Here is a 21,369-nt window from a genome sequence, read left to right on the forward strand (position 1 = left end):
ACACACTCATGAAACAAGCCAGGGGATGATTTCAAAGGCAGTCAGCGTCCCTTTCCAGAGTTTAATGTTGCAATAAGAAATAATGTGGACCAGTATACCAAAGAGCTATCTGCACTACTGTGTTCATTGCAGCACTATTCACAATTGCCAACATGTGGAATCAGCCTGAGTGTCCACCAGCAGATGAATGGATAAAGAAAATATGCATAATACACAATGCAAAACCATTCAGCCATACACAACAACGAAGCCCTGTCATTTGCAGCAACATGGATGGAACCGGAGGTCATTAAGTTAAGTGAAATAAGCCAGGCACAGAAAGACAAATGTCACACATTCACACTCATTCTCACTTCCTGAGGCCTAGCTTAGGAAGATACTGAAGGCTTTGATTTGCCCTGAAAGATGGAATAAACTAAGAAAGAAGACAATAGGCGATACTGGAAAAAGGAGAAATAACCGGAGTAGGGCAAAAATGAATTCCCAAAGATGATAGCGAAGGGGTCATTGGATAAGGTTGGGCACCAGAGGGAGTGCTGCCAGACTGTGAGAGGGCAAAGACTCCAGGAGAACCTTTCATTCAATGAGTAATAATTAGCAAGAAAATTCAAAATGAAAAATTAAGAATTGGCCAGGTGCGGTGGCTCACACCTGTAATTGCAGCACTTTGGGAGGCCGAGACAGAAGGATTGCTGGAGTCCAGGAGTTTGAGACCAGCCTAGGCAACATAGTGAGACCCTGTCTCTATTTAAAAAATAATGTTTTTAAAAAAGAAAGAAAACAAGAATTAAAATTATTAATTCCAGGAACAAAAAAAAAAAAGCTAAGGAAAAGTCAGGCAGTATACATCACATGGTTCAGCTGTGAATTACATTCAGGCAGTCACAAAAATGGTGGCACTGAATGCTGATCTCTCCAAAATTGTGATTGACAGCTATTGGGAGGATGGGGGAACAGGTGTGTTTGCATGGGGCTGAGAAGGGAAAGTTGAAAGACAGCTAAACTCTCATCCTTCATCATAGGGAAGCCAACAATAAAATCCTAAAACCAAGAGAGAGCAACACAAGCATTTATCTGAATCACTTGGGGATCAAGTTAATGAGCAGATTCCAATTCAAAGGGTCTAGAATAGGGTTATAGGGTCTGAGAGCATTTATTCCTAGTGAGCTCCAAGGTGATGTCCATGTTGATGGCTCACAGACTGCACACTGAGCACAAGGATTTAGGGAACAGAAATAAATGCCAAAACACTTACTTAAAAGAGCTGAAAGCATTTGCCTCTGAAGGACAAGAAATAGGGTGGAAAGCAGGGCACCATGCAGCTATTTTTAAATAGCAAGGTTTGTAGAAGTGTTTGACTCTTTAAGCTGGGTGCGGTGGCTCACCCCTGTAATCTCAGCACTTTGAGAGGCCGAGGCGGGCAGATCACCTAAGGTCAGGTGTTCGAGACCAGCCTGGCCAACATGGTGAAACCCCGTCTCTACTGAAAATACAAAAATTAGCTGGGCGTGGTGGTGCACATCTGTAATCCCAGCTACATGGGAGGCTGAGGCAGGAGAATCACCTGAACGCGGGAGGTGGAGGTTGCAGTGAGCTGAGATCATGCCACTGCACTCCAGCCTGAGTGACACAGTGAGCAAGACTCCATCTCAAAAAAACACAAAAAAACAAAAACAAAGAAGGGTTTGACTCTTTAAACGATGTGTGTGCAAAATAGAAACTAAATATTTTTCTATGAGACAAGAAAGAACAACAAACACATGCACACATACAGACACACAGACAGACAGACAGACACACACACATATACATATACTTCACCTGATTTGTGCACCAGTACCACAAAGCTGTAATGGGCATTCCAAATATAATTCCTGGCCATGGAATGTCCCCAGTGACAGCATCTCGGAAGATGTGGAAGGAGTCCGCCCGAGGTGTGTAGCAACTGGCACTGATTGTCAAGTTGTCCCCCTCGACTACGGATGGGGTGGCATTCATGTACTTCTCGGTAAAGCTCTCATAACCTCCAACTTCGTTAAATGCTAAAAAGGCATCAGAGTAAAATGAGATGTCTTACTGAAATCTAAGACGTCCAATGTTTATGATGACTACTTTTTGGTGGAGGTAAACAAGCACCTCCCATCAGCCCAGTCCAATCCTCAGTGACCCTCTCCCGGGTCCATGTCTTTCTGGTACCTCCACTGGCATTGGCCATACTACCAGATTTACTTTCACGAAGTACACAAAGCAAATAACTGACTTGTCTTCCTATATTGCTCTTTGAAATTTTAAGTTAGTGTTTCTTTTAAGGTAAAAATGAAGCTGTTATCCAACAGGCTGACACTGATGTCTCACAACCATTTAGAGCATAAGCAAACTGGAAGGTGAGCTAACAAAGTGAGCCTCATGAAACTATCCATCAGAAAGCCCCAGCTCCTCTGAAAAAGATCAGGAGGCAAAGGCCTCTCTTCTTGACCCAGAGCTTGGCTCTTTTGATCTTACTTGCAATCTGGTTTTCTGGTGCAACACTATATTTTGCCTGTTACAATAAAAAATTGGAAAGATAAGAAGCAGAAATTGGGAGTGGCAGGTTAGACGTGACAAGAGAAAATACTGAGACTCAGCCTGTTCGGGTCTGGAAAAGCTAGTCAGGTGCAGAAGAGAATTGTGATTGCCCTTAGAAAGCTGAGTCCAGGCATCTGGGGTCCCTTAGTATAGCTTTAAATGATGAAAAATTCATCAGGGTATTATACAATTGTAGGGCTGAGTTAACATTAATTTACTTCATTATTTAGCTGAAGGACTACTATGCGCCAAACACTGCTAGGATCATGTGCAAAATAAATGTGCAAGGCAGGAACTTAGCCGAGTGGAGGATACAGACAATACAAGGAAGTTGCTTTGATTAGATAAATATGGTTTGCAACAAAAATACATAGGAGACCCTAAGAGATGAGAGTCCCCCTCTTCATCCTAAAGATGGCAGAATTGAGGCTTAGAGACCCTAATGCCAGAGAGTGCATCACTGAGGCCAGAAACCAAGGCACCATGAACAAGAACAGCACAGAAGTTCTGGATAACTGAATAGAAAGTACACAAAGAATTGGTGCTAACAATAGCACTGTGCAATAGAAACATTCTGCAATGATAGAAATGTTCTGTATCCATGCCATCCAGTATGGCTAGTTTTCCTATGCAAAGATAAATACCATAATAAGAGAAAACAAATATTGGCAAGCAGTAAATCAGATCAATATTGCTTGACGGCAATGAACTGAATGATACTAATAAGTGAGCATTATTAAGAAAACTCCAACCTATATTTGTGTATTATTACAACGTATTGTTAATAGATTTCCATCCAAAATAGTCATAATGAGGTTATGGATGTTTTGGATGAAAATCCACTACAATACATTGTTAGAATACACAAACACAGGTTGTGTATTCTATGTGTATGATTCAGTTGAACTGACGAATATTCAGTTCTCAAATTTTTTCCTACTATTTAATCCTTCATTTCATAAAAATTCTATGTAAATGAAAGGTTTCTAGACAATACTTCTGTAAAATTATCAGCCCAATGCTACTGATTTTGTCTGTCCTTAACACAAAGAAATTAAGGTTAAATGAGATAACTTATCTAAGTAGTAATTTTTTTTTTTTTTTTGAGATGGAGTCTCGCTCTGTTGCCCAGGCTGGAGTGCAGTGGCGCCATCTCGGCTCGCTGCAACCTCTGATTTCCGGGTTCACACCATTCTCCTGCCTCAGCCTCTCGAGTAGCTGGGACTGCAAGCGCGCGCCACCACGCTGGGCTTATTTTTTATATTTTTAGTAGAGACGGGGTTTCACCATGTTAGCCAGGATGGCCTCGATCTCCTGACCTCGTGATCCACCCGCCTCGGCCTCCCAAAGTGCTGGGATTACAGGCATGAGCCACCGCGCCCGGCCTCTAAGCAGTAATTTTTAAAAGAAAGTGATGTTCTCTTCCCCACCATCCATTTCCTCATGCTGAGATAATAAAGCAAGAAAGAAGTCAGGCAGATATTTCAGTGATGGGGATTATGTAAATGACTGGAAAGTGTGACCAGATGGAACTGGAAGGCATCCCAATAAAGAGCAGACAGACCGAAGAGAAACAAGTCCCGTGATTTCCAGGCCCTGGGCACTGCACGCAGGATCATCACTTACCAAACCCCATGAGAATAAAAGAGCCAATCAGCATGATGATGGTCTGGAGGGTGTCTGTGTAAATCACCGAGGCCAAGCCCCCTAGTGAGAGAAAGAAAAGAACCAGGGCATTTTATCCATGTGTCCTCATGTATTTACCTTCATCACTGGGTTCTCCTCCACCCACAACCCTGGAAATGACCCAGTAGAAGACATCAAAAGCTCCTGGGTGAGCCACAAGCTTGTCCTGGCATCATGATCTCCTCAGCACTGGTTTTCCTACTTCCCTTGCCTTGCCCTGATTCAAAGTTTCTGTGAATTACAGTGAAGTTTCATCTTTGTGTGAGTTTTTGAATATTAAATAGGGGAAAAGGCAGCACTTTAATACCATGAAAGTTTCTCTTAACAATCCCTCAATTTACGCCCATTCAGCACAGTGCACCTGCTCTAAAATATCTAGTGAAACCACTTTTGCTCTAGTGCTGGAACGTATTATTGTTTCATTAATTCAGTACCAGATATAGTTACTGTGTTTTGTGTTTTGCTGTAGTGTTGAACAACAACAACAACAAAAACCCAAACCCAACTTCTTTTTCAGTTCTAGACTAACTAGGCTCTCAGTCTAGTTAGTCACCAGCACCTGCAACAAGATATTCCCTTTATGAGAGTGTCATGAGAAAATAAGATGAATCCTGAACACAGAAGACTCATGCCCTTATTGCTCCCTTATTCTGAAACACATGCTCTGTGAAAGTTGTCTGTACCAAAATAGAGACACTTATGCCAAACCGTAACAAAATGGGGCTGGGAGACCATGCAGGTAGGGCCCTCATACACCTATGCCGGTAACAGGAACTGTTGGAAGACATTATCATGAAGACTGTCTCCTAGCAACAGCCAGTACCACCAATGAACAAACACCAGCACCTGCAACAAGCAGGTGAAGCAATCATCTTTGTTTCAAAACAGCTTATGTGGACTCTCCCTCTCTGTCTTTAAAAGCCTCTCCTTGCCCCAACCCCCTTGGAAGTCCTGTGGTCTGCCATAGCACATGTATCCTGGTTTGCAATCCCTCACTATTCCCGAAGAAACTCCTCATTTTGGAGAGTTGGTCTCTCTGTCGCTTATTTTAGGTTGACAGCTCAAATGCACGAAAATGGCCCCAAAACTGTTTTGACTGTTCTAGCTGGTATTTTTCCTTACGTCTTCCAACTCAGCTGGTATACTTTAATTTTTATGTTAGTATGCATGAGAAGCATATCAACACACCTGGTTCATGAGAGCCTGCTTGGACTATTGTCACACATCGTCTCCCGCCAGCAACCCACTGCTCCAGTTCTCCTCTCCCAACTGCACCATTCATGGCCATGGCCATGCCCTGGCATCCTGTGTTCATTTGAACCTTGCCTTTCATTTGCTAGTCTCCTATCTGAGCTGCTACTTCCTCCCAACCGTCTGTGTGGATGATATGCTGAATTCGAAGTGCCAATCTGGGTACCAAACATAGCTGAACCAAATGACCTGTTTCCTACCCCATCCCCCACATAATTCCCTTCCATCAAGATGTTCACATCTAATATGGAGGATTCTGTGTTGTATGCTCCAGTTGTGTTTCTGGTGCTGTGCTTGACTCTCATAGTGGAAATGAAATGGTGCCTTTACCTCGGCAGTGACAAGGTTAACACTGAGAATGCTAATTGCAGGTTGGGGTGGGATCAGCAAAAGATAGCCTGAGTGAGCAAAATATGCAACATACTCACCAGTGATGGTGTAAACAGCAGTCATAGCCAAGAGGATGAAGATTGCCAGGTAAAGGTCCAATCCCAAGGCCAGCTTGATGAATATGGCTCCAGCAAATATGTCTGCCTAAAAAGGGAACAGTCAGGATGAGAAAGAAACATGCATTTGAGGCCACTGGCTTCTCTGCCCCAATGTCCACTCTTCTCAACCCTTCTTTTTCTGATAGACTCCTACTTACCCTTCAAGAATCCACTGAGATGGCCCCAGAGTAATACCTTCCATAAAGCCTCAAAAAACGATTTTCACTCTCTTCACTCTCTTCTGTAGTCGCATAGAAGTTAGTTCATTGCTCAGTTGAGGTGCTTATTAAATGAAGTGACATGTCCTGAGAACTTTTTCTGTATCATGAGGCTTAGACAGCCTGAGTAATTGCTTATAGGAAGCCCCTTGACTGTGATGGAGTATTTAGAAATATATCTTCTCCTTGAGCCCAGGAGTTTGAGGCTGCAGTGAGCGGTAATTGAGTCACTGCACTCCAGCCTGGAAGTGCATATTATATATATATATATAATATATAAAATATATGTATAATATATAAAATATATATAATATATTATATATATTATATTGTGTGTTTTATGTACTATAAAATTTATTAAGGGCAAAACCACAATTACTTTTGCACCAACCTAATATATTGGATAGAAAGTATGTACCAAACGGCCGGGTGTGGTGGCTCACACCTGTAATCCCAGCACTTTGGGAGGCTGAGGCGGGCAGATCACGAGGTCAGGAGATCAAGACCATCCTGGCTAACACAGTGAAACCCCGTCTCTACTAACAATACAAAAAATTAGCCAGGTGTGGTGGTGGGCGCCTGTAGTCCCAGGTACTCGGGAGGCTGAGGAAGGAAAATGGTGTGAACCTGGGAGGCGGAGCTTGCAGTGAGCAGAGATGGCGCCACTGCACTCCAGCCTGGGCAAGAGTGTGAGACTCCGTCTCAAAAAAAAAAAAAAAAAAAAAAGAAAGTATGTACCAAAGTAGAATGCAACCAAAGAACATTGTTTCATTTATATTCCAAATAGATATGTGCTACAGTGATGGAAAATTGGTTTGAATTGGGGGGTTAGTTATGATTATTTTTGAAATTGAGGGGAAAATGTACAATTAATTTAGATTATGCAGACTGTGCTGTAAAAGCATGATGTTGGCTGGAATTCAATCAATTACATGTGTCTCTGACCCTCCTAGGGCCCTTAGGTCTAACCATAAAAAAAGGAGACTATGATCAACTTAAAAATCTCTCTAAGGCAAACATATTTCAGTGGGAAGTACATTTTCTTATCTACACTGTTTGGCTCAGCATAATTAACATGAATAATTCAGGACAATTTCCTGCTAGTTATTATATATGTGTGTATATATATATGTGTGTGTGTATATATATATAAAACTAATAATGTATATGTTCTTAGAATTAGTATTCTTGTTTGCCAATGAGGATTTTTATAATCATCTGTTTGTTTTAATTTTCCTAAAATTATTAACAGAACTGAGTCCGTTTTAAGAGACAAATTGCGTAACATTTTTTTCTCTGTTCTGGAAAAACTTAAGCTGCCAACAGATCATCTCTTACTTGAAACCTTGAAAGAATTCACCCCTACCCTTCTCCATGTCCCCAAACTACCTGTCAGGTAGGTTATTATTATCATCATTTTGCATCTGAGAAAACTGAGGCTTAGGGAATTTGTCCTAGATCACCCAGATAGAAAGTGGTAAGCTCAGGATTTAAACCTGTGTGGTGTGACTCAGAAGCTTCCATGGTTAAACACTTTGTTATACTGCTATCATGGAATTTTACTTAGTGAAATATGTGGGGAACACTTAGAGAAGTATAGATAAATTATTCTAGGAAGATGGTGAATATGGCAGCATAGTTTGTGAACTTCCATGAATCTCTACATTAGACAGAGCAAGTTTATGGCAAAACCAACAAAATTAGATGACAGGGTATTTCCGTGGGGCCCAAAAGGCAAGACGGCAGGTGCAAATCAACCTCAGCCACAAGACCTGCATGGCAGCAAGATCTGGGAGGAGGCAGAGAGAAACAGCAGCTTATCTGAAGAAACTTAGAGTTAGATATCCCCACATAGCCACCAGGTGATACTGAGGAGCACAGTGGGACAATTTCAGAACTACAGCAGAGCATAGAAGAGGTTTTGCTTTAATAACCAGTGGGCAACTGTAAGGGCTCCTTGGTAAATTCCAAAAGGGTTCAGAGTAGTCTGGGTCAAACAAGCTCTCAAAACTAACAGCCAAAGCTGCCTTTCAGAACAGGGACCTACACCGAGGAGAAGCTTCTAGAAGCGGCAACAAAGTTTCGCAAAATGAGGAACACCATGTTTGATGATACACTAGTCTTATGGTGGGGATGGAGGAGAACTGCAAATAAGTTCTGAATTCATACTTAGTTTGTTTTTTTTGTAGCAGTATGGGCGAGGCAATTCGGAAATAATTTTCTTTTTAAAAATATTTACTTATTTTTGTTTCAGCCGGGCACAGTGGCTCATGCCTGTAATCCCAGCACTTTGGGAGGCCAAAGCGGGTGGATCACTTGAGGTCATTTGTCAATTTATGCTTTTGTTATCTGTGGTTTTGAGGTCTTATCTAAAAAAATCTTTGCCCAGACCAATGTCCTGAAGCATTTCTGAAACCATTTTTGATGCATTATAGGATTGAGCAAACAAATTTTACATATATATATATGTGTGTGTGTGTGCATATATATATATCTGTATGTGTGTGTGTATATATATATCTCTGTGTGTGTGTGTGTGTATATATATATATGTGTATATATATATGTATGTATGTTGATGACTTGGAGGGCCAGGATTCTCAGTTGTGGAAGAGGGAACATATAAATATAGAATTGCAGAAGGCAATAAAATACTCTATAGAGCTGGACTGGAATTGGAGATATTAGTGTGAACTCATGATTTCTAAACTGTATATGTACGTGTATAGCTGCCTAGAAAGTACATGTATGTGTGTGTGTGAATATATCTATGTGTGTGCATTTACATGTGTGTATGTGTGCATTTATTTCCTAATTATGTCAGCTAAAATAGTCAAGAAAAAAAGTCCACCCAATAAGCACACTTAGCACGCAGATTTTTGTTTCTAATACCCCTCCCCACTAAAGGAGCCAGGGCTCTCCTAGAAAAATAGGTGACTCCAGGACTGGAGCAGGGCTGGTACAAGATGAGTCTGAAACATTTTGTTAGGCCAGAATTTAAGAAATTGCCCAACAAAATGATGGCATCATGCCTCATCCTTTATACAGAATCCAGTTTGAGGAACTCTCACTGGCCAAATGTGGTGTAAGTATCAAAATAACTGGCTGGGCGCGGTGGCTCATGCCTGTAATCCCAGCACTTTGGGAGACCAAGGCGGGCAGATCACGAGATCAGGAGTTCGAGACCAGCCTGACAAGCATGGCGAAACCCTATCTCTACTAAAAATACAAAAAATTAGCCAGGTATGGTGGCGCGTGCCTGTAGTCCCAGCTACTTAGGAGGCTGAGGCAGGAGAATTGCTTGAACCTGGCAGGCAGAGGTTGCAGTGAACTGAGGTCAGGCCACTGCACTCCAGCCTGGGCGACAGAGTGAGACTCCGTCTCAAAAAAAAAAAGTATCAAAATAACTGCATATAATAATATTGGTAAACCAATGATAAATAGGAATGTATCAGTCCATATCAGTAATAGATAAATAGAGAAGGGAAGACTCCTGCCCTCAGTAGCCTGCTGAATGCTGGCTGGGAACTGTGGAAGGAGTGCTAGGAGTTTTGGAAAATTATTATTTGGCAACCATCATAGTAAAGATTGGATCTGATAAGAACCATTTATGAATGCTAAATCTAGTGGAAAAATTTGAAGAGGAACTGGATATTTCAGTGGTTTAAAGGATCTGTCACAGACTACTTATTGGTTACAGGGGAAAATAAAACAGTAATTCTATAGTGGAGAAACTGGGCAATACTTTGACCAGGTGATTAAAATTAACATCACCATTGAGGAACAGACGGGCATTGAATGCTTCTAGATAGGATACTTTTAGTAGGATACATCACTTATGCAGTATTCCAGCCAAGAAGAATGCATAACGTGAATCCAACCATGAAGAAATATCAGGCAAATCCAAAATAAAAATTGTCATATTAAGAAGGGTGGAGTAGGGACTCTATCCTTCAAATTGTCAGTATCATCAAAGACAGAAAAGGGGTATGAAAATGTTCCAGATGAAAGGAGGCTAAAGACATTTGGCAACTGAATGTAGTACCTGACCCTAGACCGCATCCTGTACTGGAGAAGAAAAGATGATTAAAAAAGGTATTACTGGGTCAATTTACAAAGTTGGAATTTAAATGGTAGATTAGTGTATCCATGTTATGTTTACTTGAGTTGATAATTCCAATTGGTTTTGCAAGAAATTATCCCTGCTCCTAGGAATAACAATATACAGGAAAGGCTCAGTTTAAAAAACCATCATTTTACACTGCCACAGTAAAGACTGGATCAGGTAAAAATCACTGGATCAGGTAGAATCATCAATGAGTGTTAAATCTGGGGGAAATTTTACATTGAAATTATTGGGGTTAAAGGGCAATGACATATGCAACAATTTCAAATAGTTAAAAACATATGAGAGACACTTTGGGAGGCCAGGCAGGGTGGATCATTTGAGGTCAGGAGTTTGAGCCCAGCCTAGCCAACATGGTGAAACCCCATCTCTACTAAAAATACAAAAAAATTAGCCGAGCGTGTTGGTGCATGCCTGTAATCCTGGCTACTGGGGAGGCTGAGGCAGGAGAATCACTTGAACCTGGGAGGCAGAGGTTGCAGTGAGCTGAGATTGTGCCACTGCACTCCAGCCTGGAAGACAGAGTGAGACTCTGTCTCTGTTTCTGTGTTGAAGTTGGGGCTAGAAACAGGTGTATCAGGAGATGGTTGTATTTTTCTCTAAGATTTGAAATAAAATCTGACATTTTATCATCCCACGCGATACTGATGTTGGCCAAAAACCTGTTCTTGATTTTCTGAGCCTAGATCCCAACTCGGTTGTACAAATACAAAGTACTTTCTGTAACTCTATTGCACATTGGGGTTTCCCAGGAATACCAACTAATATTGAGGGAAGATTTCACTTTTAAAAAAATGTTCACCATTTCAGAAAAAGAGTGTTACCTGTGGAGGTGCCACGTGTGATATCTGCCTCTGCCTGCATTTATAGCTGTCTTCACTCATACTGCTTTATCCTCATCCACAGAGGGGCGAGTATTACACCACAGCATTTTGACTTCATGTGTAGTTCTACTTAATCATTTTCATATTAAAACACACTATCTTATTATGGATTCTTTGACCTTTGTTTCTATTATATAGTACTATTAAGGAATTAAATCCATGGTTTTAAAATTGTATGTAAGTAGTTGACATATTATCAATGAATTTTTTCCTAAAGAAATAGGGACTACTCCAGGTCACTCACGCTGTGGTGCAATGGCATGATCTTAGCTCATTATAACTTAGCTCCTGGGTTCAAGTGATCCTTCTGCCTCAGCCAAAGTAGCTGGGACAATAAATGTGTGCCCCCATACCTGGCTAAATAATTTTTTTTTTTTGTAGAGATAAGGGTCTCACTATTTAGCCCAGGCAGGTCTGGAACTCCTGGCCTCCAGTGATCCTCCTGCCTCAGCCTCCCAAAGTGCTGGGATTACAGGCAGACGTCACTGGGCTCAGCCATCAATGACATTTTTCTTTTATTGTGATGAAACATATATGACATAAAATTTACCATTTTAACCATTTAAGTATATAATTCAGTGGCCTTAATTACACTAACAATGACTGTAAAATATTTCTCATAATAAAGAGGAATTGCAAGGATCAGAATTTTCTTGTGCTATAAAGGACTGTATTAAAACAATAGTCAATATCTGAATAAAGACTGTAGATTAGATAATAGTTTATATCAAATCTCAATACATATGTTATTGCAGGTTGAGAACCAGTGAACAAGATGATCTTTTTCCAACCTGGGCAGAGGAGAGTTATGAAAACTGTCCTGTCCTAACGTCTCATAACGATCTGTTTAATAAGTAACTAGGAGACAATCTGTGTATCAGAGTGTAAGAGTACACAAAAGGTCATGTCTAAGGTTAATCATTATTAATGTCACTTAAGACATAAACCTGCAGGCAAGAATGGACTCCTGCTAAGGTGTCTTTCCAGCCAGCCACGGACTCTGCACAGCCACAGACCTGCACATGGCTTCCCTGCACCCACACCTAGCTCACCAACATTCTGTCCCTCCCCATCCACCAGTGACCCTCCAGCCTGGGAGGTTGCATCCTTTGGGGGCCCCTTTTCACTGTGCATTGTCCTCTGTTCTCTGCCTTCATGCCTGCTCATGCTCTTTTTTAAATAAAAATTTTATTTATCTACTTTTTTGAGACGGAGTCTCGCTCTTGTCACTAGGCCGGAGTGCAGTCGCGCGATCTCGATTCACTGCAACCTCTGCCTCCCGGGTTCAAGCAATTCTCCTGCCTCAGCCTCCTGAGTAGCTGGGACTACAGGTGCATGCCACAATGCCCAGCTAACTTTTGTATGTTTAGTAGAGATGAGGTTTCACCATGTTGGTCAGGATGGTCTCCATCTCTTGACCTCATGATCTGCCTGCCTCGGCCTCCCAGAGTGTTGGGATTACAGGTGTGAGCCACTGCGCCCGGCCTGCTCATGCTCTTCAGAACTGTAAAGCTGTAGATGTCAGCACCAGAGGACAATTGGGAGATTAGCAAGTCCAACGATTTAAGAAACGTGTGAACTCTAAGCCCCTGACGCCTGTGAGCTTCTCTGCTTCCCTCTGCCTCGCCTAACCTTCCCATCCTGGGGAATACTTAAGTGCCCTCTCCAAGAGTATGACCCCCAATGCCATCCATCAGGGAGCATCCTCTTCTCTGGGTGTGCACAGCACATTTTCTGTACTTGTCCATGCACTCTAGTTCAGCATGTATTTTAGTACATTTACATGTATTGTCATATGAGACTAATTGTTTCATGTGCAGAATTCTTATTTCCTTAGCCAGATGGTGAACTCCCGTGGCTCAAGAATCTTTGCTACGCTCACCCAAAGCTCAATAATATGCAGTCAGTGCTGGGCAATGCTCACGTTGCATTGGGAAGGCTCATGCCATCTAACCTAAGCAGCTAGTTCACTTCCAACAACAACTCGGTTCAACAGAGGAGCAATAGGAAAGGTCAGCCTTTTCTCTCACGAACTCTGAGACACCTGCCTAGACTGTAAACTTGAGATTATTTCATTAGTCACCGATACATGAGGAGCAAATAAGTTACTCTTTGTTTTTCACATGTGCTGCTGAATCTTCAAATTCCTTCCTTCTTTCCTCACTGATTATCTCCCCAAAATGTAATGTTTGTTTGTTTATTTATTTATTTTTGAGATGGAGTCTCACTCTGTCTCCCAGACTGGAGTGCAGTGGTGTGATCTTGGCTCACTGCAACCTCTGCCTCCTGGGTTCAAGCTATTCTCCTGCCTCAGCCTCCCGAGTAGCTGGGATTACTGGTGTGCATCACCATGCCTGGCTAATTTTTGTATTTTTAATAGAGATGGGGTTTTACCATGTTGGCCAGGCTGGTCTCAAACTCCTGACCTCAAGTGATCCACCTGCCTCAGCCTCCCAAAGTGCTGGGATTACAAGTGTGCGCCACTGCACCAGGCCCAAAAAAATGTAACTTTATAAAAAAGTACTTAAAATGTACTTTAAAATTTTTTAACACTTATTTGTGACATATGTCTTACCATGGTGGTCTTAGATAGAGTGAACTTAAGAAAAATCAGTATAATAATACAAAGTACTTTCCTTGTGGTTCACGTGTCAGATAATCAAACTGAAAATGAAAATATAAATCTGGACATGGTCTGAGAAAGAATATAAAGGTTATCTTGCAATGGAAAAGGCAGGCGACCAAGTCCTTCTCTTTACTACTAAAGAGCTGTGTTACTTGAATGAGACGTTTTGTTCTTTCTTTACATCCATTTTTTCATATCCTTGATGAGAGGGGAGATTTATACCCAGAGTCTCTCATGACTTAAAAGTCTACCACTCTATGAACACAGGGTCTTTGAAGCTCCCTTTTTCCTCATGAAGACTTTGAAGAGACACCCCTGAGAATTTAAGACATCCATATCCTTGACCCCTTAAAGGCTGTTGACAGTCTACACATCCAGCTCTCTGATATTAGCACTCTGGCCCCATCTGACCAACCTCTTGAAGCTAAAATGCCAGGAGGCTCTGAACTCACAGAAATTAACAAAACCACACAGATGAAGAGGGAGAGGATGGAGAGGTAGACCTGGAGTCGCTCCCCACCAAACCGCTTCTTGAGATATTCCGGCATGGTCATCACCTGCAGAGACAGACATTGACAGGGACTTAACTTACCCTTAGGGCCCTGTGCGTTCAGATTATTCAGCATTTCCTAAGCACCTGTGAGTGAAAGTCCTGTGTGTGGCCCCTTCCTGGTGATGGAACCATGGCTTCTTACTCATAGAGGCATCCCTGATGCCATGCACAGTGACTGGCAGAGGGTGGGTGCTTAAACCATGCTTCTGAAGAGAAGGACCCCCCCATGGATAACTCCAGCCAAGGTCTCTCTCCTGACCAATCTGCAGATCTCACTTTCCCACTGCCGGTTGGGTGTCTCCACCTTAGTGCCTTGAATGCACCAAACATAAGTGAAATCATCATTCTCCTTGTCATCCATCATCTGCCTCTGATCTGGAATCCCTGGCTCCATTAATGGTGGCCTCGGGCACTCCGACCCTCGAGCTTCAAGTCTTAGAGCTGATCATAATGCTTCCCCCTCCATTGCCTTCACTTTTACTCTGCCATCAAACCTGTCATCTCTGCTCCAGGGTCATTATGCAGGGGCACCATTGATTTCCCCACTGGCTGCAGCCACATTCTATACTGGAAACCTCTCTAGGCAAGAAATTTGATTTTTTTTTGTCTTCTGTATATTTCTAGCAATAGGCCAGGTGAAGGGCAGGGACCCAGGTTTCATGATTGAAGAGAAAAAATAAGTGAATAAATGAATGCCTGACAGATTTACCCGAACACTGTGGATACGGAACTGGCCCAGTTGTCCCATAGAACTGATGTCTGTGGTTTATTTGAATAAGCATAGAAACTGATCCTCCCAGTGTTACAACTTGAGAAAGTTACCTTTGTCTTATCTGAGTTCCTCTCTCAGGAAATCAACCATCAGTTCTCCCAGATAGGGTCAAAGAGCTGAAACTCACTAGATCAACACACCTGGACAATGAGAAGCCAGACCCCTCGCCCATTATAATTGTCTAACCCACCACCTGCTTCCTGTTGACCGACTTCTCTTCCTTATCCCCACCCCTAATTCCTGTTTTCCCACACATGGTTACATATCTTCCCTGTTATATAAACCCCTAATTTTAGTCCATCAGGAAGATGGATTTGAGACTGAGCTCCCATCTCCTCTGCTGTAGCACCTAAATAAAGCCTTTTTTCCTGGCAATACTCATTGTCTCAGTGATTGATCTTCTGTGCAGTGAGCAGCAGTGCCTAGAACTGAACTCTGGCATTTTGGTAACAGATACTCACCCCCGACTTGATGTAGATAGGGACAAAGATCCACCCAAGAATCGGCAACATTACTGAGGACTACAAGGAACCAAAATAAGAGACAGTGAGACGTTAAAGAGGCTTGGCTTGTGGACCTTCTCCTTCTATGACCTCTGAGTCTGGAAATTGAAAAAAAAGTTGGCTCAATCCTGTCCCATTCAAACAACTATAATCCCGACACAATTGTGAGTTCCTTTTTTTCTGTTTCTATGACTCAGGGGCCACCATTTTCTGAGGATTAAATTGTGGTGAAAAAGGGAAAGAAGATAAGGGATCTGATCCCAGTGGAACCCCTGGAAGGTCATACAATCTTTGCCAAAGGGAATTTTTCTTGAATTGCATAAATGATACATGGAGTGACAAAGCAATGAGAAAGGAACCTGGAGATAGAAGAATATCACCAGTGCTCCCCAAGTCTTCCCACATACAATGACGATAATAATATAATCTAGCATTAACGTGCAGTTTTTACAGAGAGTCTTCACAGAGATCACTTACGCTGCTCTCAGCCTAAGTGAGGCAGATATGAGAAGCACAGTTATTCTTATCTTAGAGAGGGGGAACTTGAGCCTTACAGAGATTAAGGGGGCCCAAGGTCACAGTGACAGGGGGAGCAGCTCAGTTCTCTGCAGCCTGCTCATCACACCCACTTGGTCCATAGGTCATTCTGGCCATGCCTCTGGAGACTGGCTTCATTCTGGTGTCCATGGCACTATTAAAACAAAGCTCTAGCCATAGGGCATATCTGGAGGCTGGGTCCATCCTGGACTCCTGGATACTACTGAAGTAAATGTAGGGGCAAAATCTTCAACAGGGGAGGGGCACAGGCATGTGTGATCTCTCAAGGTCACTTTCTGAGTTCAACCAGGGAATGGTCTGTTTAAACTTTCACTATGATCCAACTTTCCTTTACACAGGCATCGTCTTCTGCCTAATATGCACATGCATGTACATGAAAACACCAGAAAGAGTAAGATAAAAGAACAGAAAAACTCAGGCAACTCAAAAGCTATTGGTGGCATATCCATCACATGTCCAGCCTTGTGCTAGAGCAAACTTGTCCAACCTGTGGCCCAAGCTGGCTTTGAATGCGGCCCAATACAAATTTGTAAACTTTCTTAAAAAATAGTAAGGTTTTTTGGTGATTTTTTTTTAGGTCATCAGCTATTCTTAGTGTATGTATTTTATGTGTGGTCCAAGATAATTCTTCTTCTTCTAGTGTGGTCCAGGGCAGTCAAAAGATTGGACACCCCTGTGCTAAAGGATGGGCTGGACACATAGTGGGGACTCAGGGAGGAGAGATGAAAGGGAGAGCTAAAATGCTCAAGTGAACATAGGGATTGAGGCATATAGAAATGACATTCCTGGTGGGAATAACTGCTTGAGAAAAATCTTAGAGGTGAGCAGTGATGTACATGGAATGGGTCAGGCAGAATGGGACCACAGAAGTGCTGAAGGTCAAACAAGAGGTGGAGGCTGGGTGCAGTGGCTCACACCTGTGATCCCAGCATTTTGGGAGGCTGAGGTGAGAGGCTCACAGACCTCAGGAGTTAAGAGACCAGCCTGGGCAACATAGGGAGAACCCCATATCTACAAAAAACTAAAAACCTAGCTGGGCATGGTGGTGCACACCTGTGGTCCCAGCTACATGGGAGGCTGTGGTGGGAGGATTGCTTGAGCCCAGGAGGTCAGTGAGCCATGATCCTGCTACTGCACTCCAGCCTGGGGAACAGAGCAAGGCTGTGGGAGTGCAAATTAGTTCAAACATTGTGGAAGGCAGTGTGGTGATTCCTCAAGGATCTAGAACCAGAAATACCATTTGACCCATCAATCCCATTACTGGGTATATACCCAAAGGATTATAAATCATTCTACTATAAACACACGTGCACATGTATGTTTTTGCAGCACTATTTACAATAGCAAATACTTGGAATCAACCCAAATGCTCAACAATGATAGACTGGATAAAGAAAATGTGGCACATATATACCATGGAATACTACGCAGCCATAAAAAAGGATGAGTTCATGTCCTTTGCAGGGACGTGGATGAAGCTGGAAAGCCCTCATTCTCAGCAAACTAACCCAGGAACAGGAAATCAAACACCACATGTTCTCATTCATAAGTAGGAGTTGAACAATGAGAACACATGGACACAGGGAGGGGAACATCACACACTGGGGCCTGTCAGGGGGTGAGGGGCAAGGAGAGGGAGAACATTAGAACAAATACCTGATGCATGCGTGGCTTAAAACCTAGATGATGGGTTCACAGGTGCAGCAAACCACCATGGCACATGTATACCTATGTAACAAACCTGCAGGTTCTGCACATGTATCCCAGAACTTAAAATTGACAAAGAAGACAACAACAACAAATAAGCAAAAAAAAAAAACAAAAAACAAAAAACAAACCAAAGAGGAGAACATTCTATACAGACACCCAGAAAAACCTGGGATATGACTTCCATTAATACACCTGGATGCTATGGTTTCAACGTGTACCACCAAGTTCATGTGTTGGAAACTTAATCCCCAGTGCAACAGTATTGAGAGGTTGGACCATTAAGGGGTGATTAGGTCATGAGGGCTCTTCCCTCATAAACAGATGGATCCCATTATTGAGATAGTGGGTTAGTTATAGTAGGAGTGGGTTCCTGATTTTAAAAAATGAGTTTCACCCTCTCCTCCCCTTTTCTCTTCTGTCTCTGTCTCTGTCTCTTTCTCTCTCTCTCTCATCCTCCATCCCTCTCTCTCTCTCTCTCGTGCCCTATTGCCCTTCCACCTTCCACCTTCCACCATGGGACGATGAAGCAAGAAGCCCTTGCCAGATGTGGGTCCCTCAGCCCTTGCACTTCCCAGCCTTCAGAGCTGTCAGAGATACATTTCTGTTCTTTGTAAATTACCCAGCCTGTGATATTCTGTCATAGCAGCATAAAACATATTAAGACACTGGATATGGTTTTGATTTGAAGGAAAAAGCCTATGATGTCACTTACAGTCCATTCAAATGTTACGGTGGCAACTCCTGAAGCTGCTCCTGTCCCAGCCAGCCCCACATAGTGGTTGCTGCCGATGTTACTGGCAAAGAGAGAGGCGCCCATCTGGAATGCAAGAGAACAGACTAGGGTTGGAGTTAAAAGATCCAAATCAGACTTCTTGAAAATAGACAGATGCAGCTGGGTGTGGTGGCTCACGCCTGTAATCCCAGCACTTTGGGAGGCTGAGGCGGGCAGATCACAAGGTCAGGAGATCGAGACCATCCTGGCTAACACGGTGAGACCCCGTCTTTACTCAAAATACAAAAAAATAAGCCGGGCGTGGTGGCGGGTGCCTATAGTCCCAGCTGCTCTGGAGGCTGAGGCAGGAGAATGGCTTGAACCCGGAAGGCAGAGCTTGCAGTGAGCGGAGATCGCGCCACTGCACTCCAGCCTGGGCGACAGAGCAAGACTCTGTCTCAAAAAAAGAAAAAAAAAGAAAATAGACAGATGCTGAGATGTTTCCGTCACTACTCCTCAGAGCAGGAGTCAAGCAAACAATGGCCCCTGGGCTAATCCAGCCCACAGTCAGTTTCTGAATGGCCCACGAGCCAAGAATGTTTTTTTACATTTTTGCATTGTTAAATAATGGTTAACAATGTAAATAAGCATAATATTTTGTGAAATGTGAAATTGTAAACATGTGAAATTGTATGACTCAAATTTCATTGTCTGGAACACAGCCATGCTCATTGGTTTTCCATAGGACTTGGGCTGCTTTTTGTCCTACAACAGCAGGGTTCTGTGGCTGCAATAGACTATATGTCTAGAAAACTCTAAAGTATTTACAATCTGGCCTTTTACAGAAAAGCTCGTTGGCCCCTGTCTTGGGGGAGCATTGGTCAATCTACTAAAATACTCTGAGTTGAGCCTGTCCTTGGCCAAGCACTGCCAGATCTCCCATCAGCTCTTGTCCCTTTAATTATACGCAAAGACCCCAAGCTGGCTAGGAGGGAGTTTCTCTCCATCCTCCCAGCCACAGGACACTCTTTTCATTCATCCCCTCGCCATTACAGTGTCTGCTGTTCTAAAGACCCAGAGATCAAGAGAGGTCTCTTGAGTGGACGTAGATGAGCACCAGTCCTAGCAGAAGAGAATTGGGGTGTGGCTCTTCCCACTTTTTAAGGCCTCTGTAAAATCACTTTTTCTGCTCAGCTACATGGGGCCAGAGGATGGGATTGAGCTGGTTTTTGGCTTCAAGATCACTTGAGCCTCCTTGCATGTTTCACTAAACAATCCTAGAAATGCAATGTCTGATTGGATGTCCCAAATAAAATTCATTTCAAACTTCCAGTTGTTCTGCTTCAGTCACCCCAGCCAGGACAGTTTCCCATTTCCACTTCCCCTCATACCATTTAGAAAATGAGTCAGATCTGTGAAGGAAGCATTTGCTAAGCACCCACTGTATAATGTGATGCTGGGCTGACACTCTCCAGGTGCAGAGGGGAAGACGCAGCCTCTGCTGCAGTGGGACCCTGGCTGAGGGCGCCACACATCAAAACCCCACGAGAACACCCACTGGGCAAGAATCAAGAGGCATCAGCATTAGCACCATCACAGGGAACACAACCAATAACTGCATGGGACATAGGGACCCATGGAGAGAGCCGGGAGGCTCCTCAGATGAGGAAGGGCTGAGGTGAGGCATTGAAAGAGGACAGCAGACAAGGGGAGGCCAATCCTAACAAGAGGGCCAGCATCAGCTCAGGACTGGCAACAAAGCAGGAATGCACAGAGCTTGTAAGAAGCCAGGAGAAGACTCTTGATAAGGAGCAGAAGAAAAGAATATGAGGTGGGGCTGAACTGGGGTCCTTCAGTGCCAGACTGAACTGGCTGTCATAATAGGTGACATATTGTAATGTCCTGGAATTACAGAGAGGAGCCATGAAGGGATTTAGGAAAGGAGCCCCAGCGAGTAGGCAACCAATGTACATCACAAATGATCAACATTCCCAATGTTGTCTACATTCACTTTTTTTTTTTGAGATGGAGTTTCATTCTTGTTGCCCAGGCTGGAGTGCAGTGGTGTGATCTAGGCTCACTGCAACCTCTGCCTCCCAGGTTCAAGTGATTCTCCTGCCTCAGCCTCCTGAGTAGCTGGGATTACAGGCATACACCACCACGTCCGGCTAATTTTTGTATTTTTAGTAGAGATGGTTTCACCATGTTAGTCAGGCTGGTCTCGAACTCCTGACCTCAGATGATCTGCCAGCCTTGGCCTCCCAAAGTGCTGGGATTACAGGCGTGAGCCACCGCACCCGGCCTACATTCAGTTTTAAGCACACACTCAGGAAATTTATCTCCAGAAAACTTCGGTCCACTTACCGGCCACCAGGCCATATCACGACCAGCGAGGAAGAAGCCTCCTATAGTACCTCGGTTGGTCTTCAGCATCGCCTGAGCAGAAGGGAAGACAGGTGAGGGTCAAGCCCCAGCAAGTGCACCCAGACACCCCAGAGGCTCTGGCCAGGGTGCTGAGAGGGGTGACTTCAGCACTCCTACAGAGAGAAACGTTTCACTGGAAAGTGTTCTATAGCATCAAATTTTAAAGGACTTCAAAAACAGTCGCTTTGTAAAAACCCAGGGCTGGAAGAACTTAAAAAAATCATAATCCTTAACTTCTGTCTTAACTGCTCTGATTATTCTCACTTATGAAAACCATGTGAGGTATCATTGAG

The 21,369-nt window shown here is 43.2% G+C and overlaps 1 protein-coding gene and 1 long non-coding RNA gene across 2 annotated transcripts in view; one reads left to right on the forward strand and one right to left on the reverse strand.

The window, feature by feature from the left end:
* The window catches only part of LOC129395156 (uncharacterized), a 60,453-nt gene that overhangs the window by 28,127 nt on the left and 10,957 nt on the right, over nt 1-21,369 (forward strand). The gene's annotated exons all lie outside the window — the stretch shown is intronic.
* SLC5A4 (solute carrier family 5 member 4) overlaps nt 1-21,369 on the reverse strand; it is a 53,781-nt gene that overhangs the window by 24,209 nt on the left and 8,203 nt on the right. Inside the window, exons 2-8 of the mRNA XM_003821490.4 lie at nt 21,017-21,088; nt 18,653-18,757; nt 15,631-15,690; nt 14,297-14,401; nt 5,931-6,036; nt 4,192-4,272; nt 1,822-2,042 (exon numbers count right to left, since the gene is read on the reverse strand). Coding sequence (XP_003821538.2) covers nt 1,822-2,042; nt 4,192-4,272; nt 5,931-6,036; nt 14,297-14,401; nt 15,631-15,690; nt 18,653-18,757; nt 21,017-21,088 — 750 coding nt within the window. The remainder of the gene's footprint in view (nt 1-1,821; nt 2,043-4,191; nt 4,273-5,930; nt 6,037-14,296; nt 14,402-15,630; nt 15,691-18,652; nt 18,758-21,016; nt 21,089-21,369) is intronic.

The sequence above is a fragment of the Pan paniscus genome, chromosome 23 (assembly GCF_029289425.2).
Source record: "Pan paniscus chromosome 23, NHGRI_mPanPan1-v2.0_pri, whole genome shotgun sequence".
Classification (NCBI taxonomy): Eukaryota; Metazoa; Chordata; class Mammalia; order Primates; family Hominidae; genus Pan; species Pan paniscus.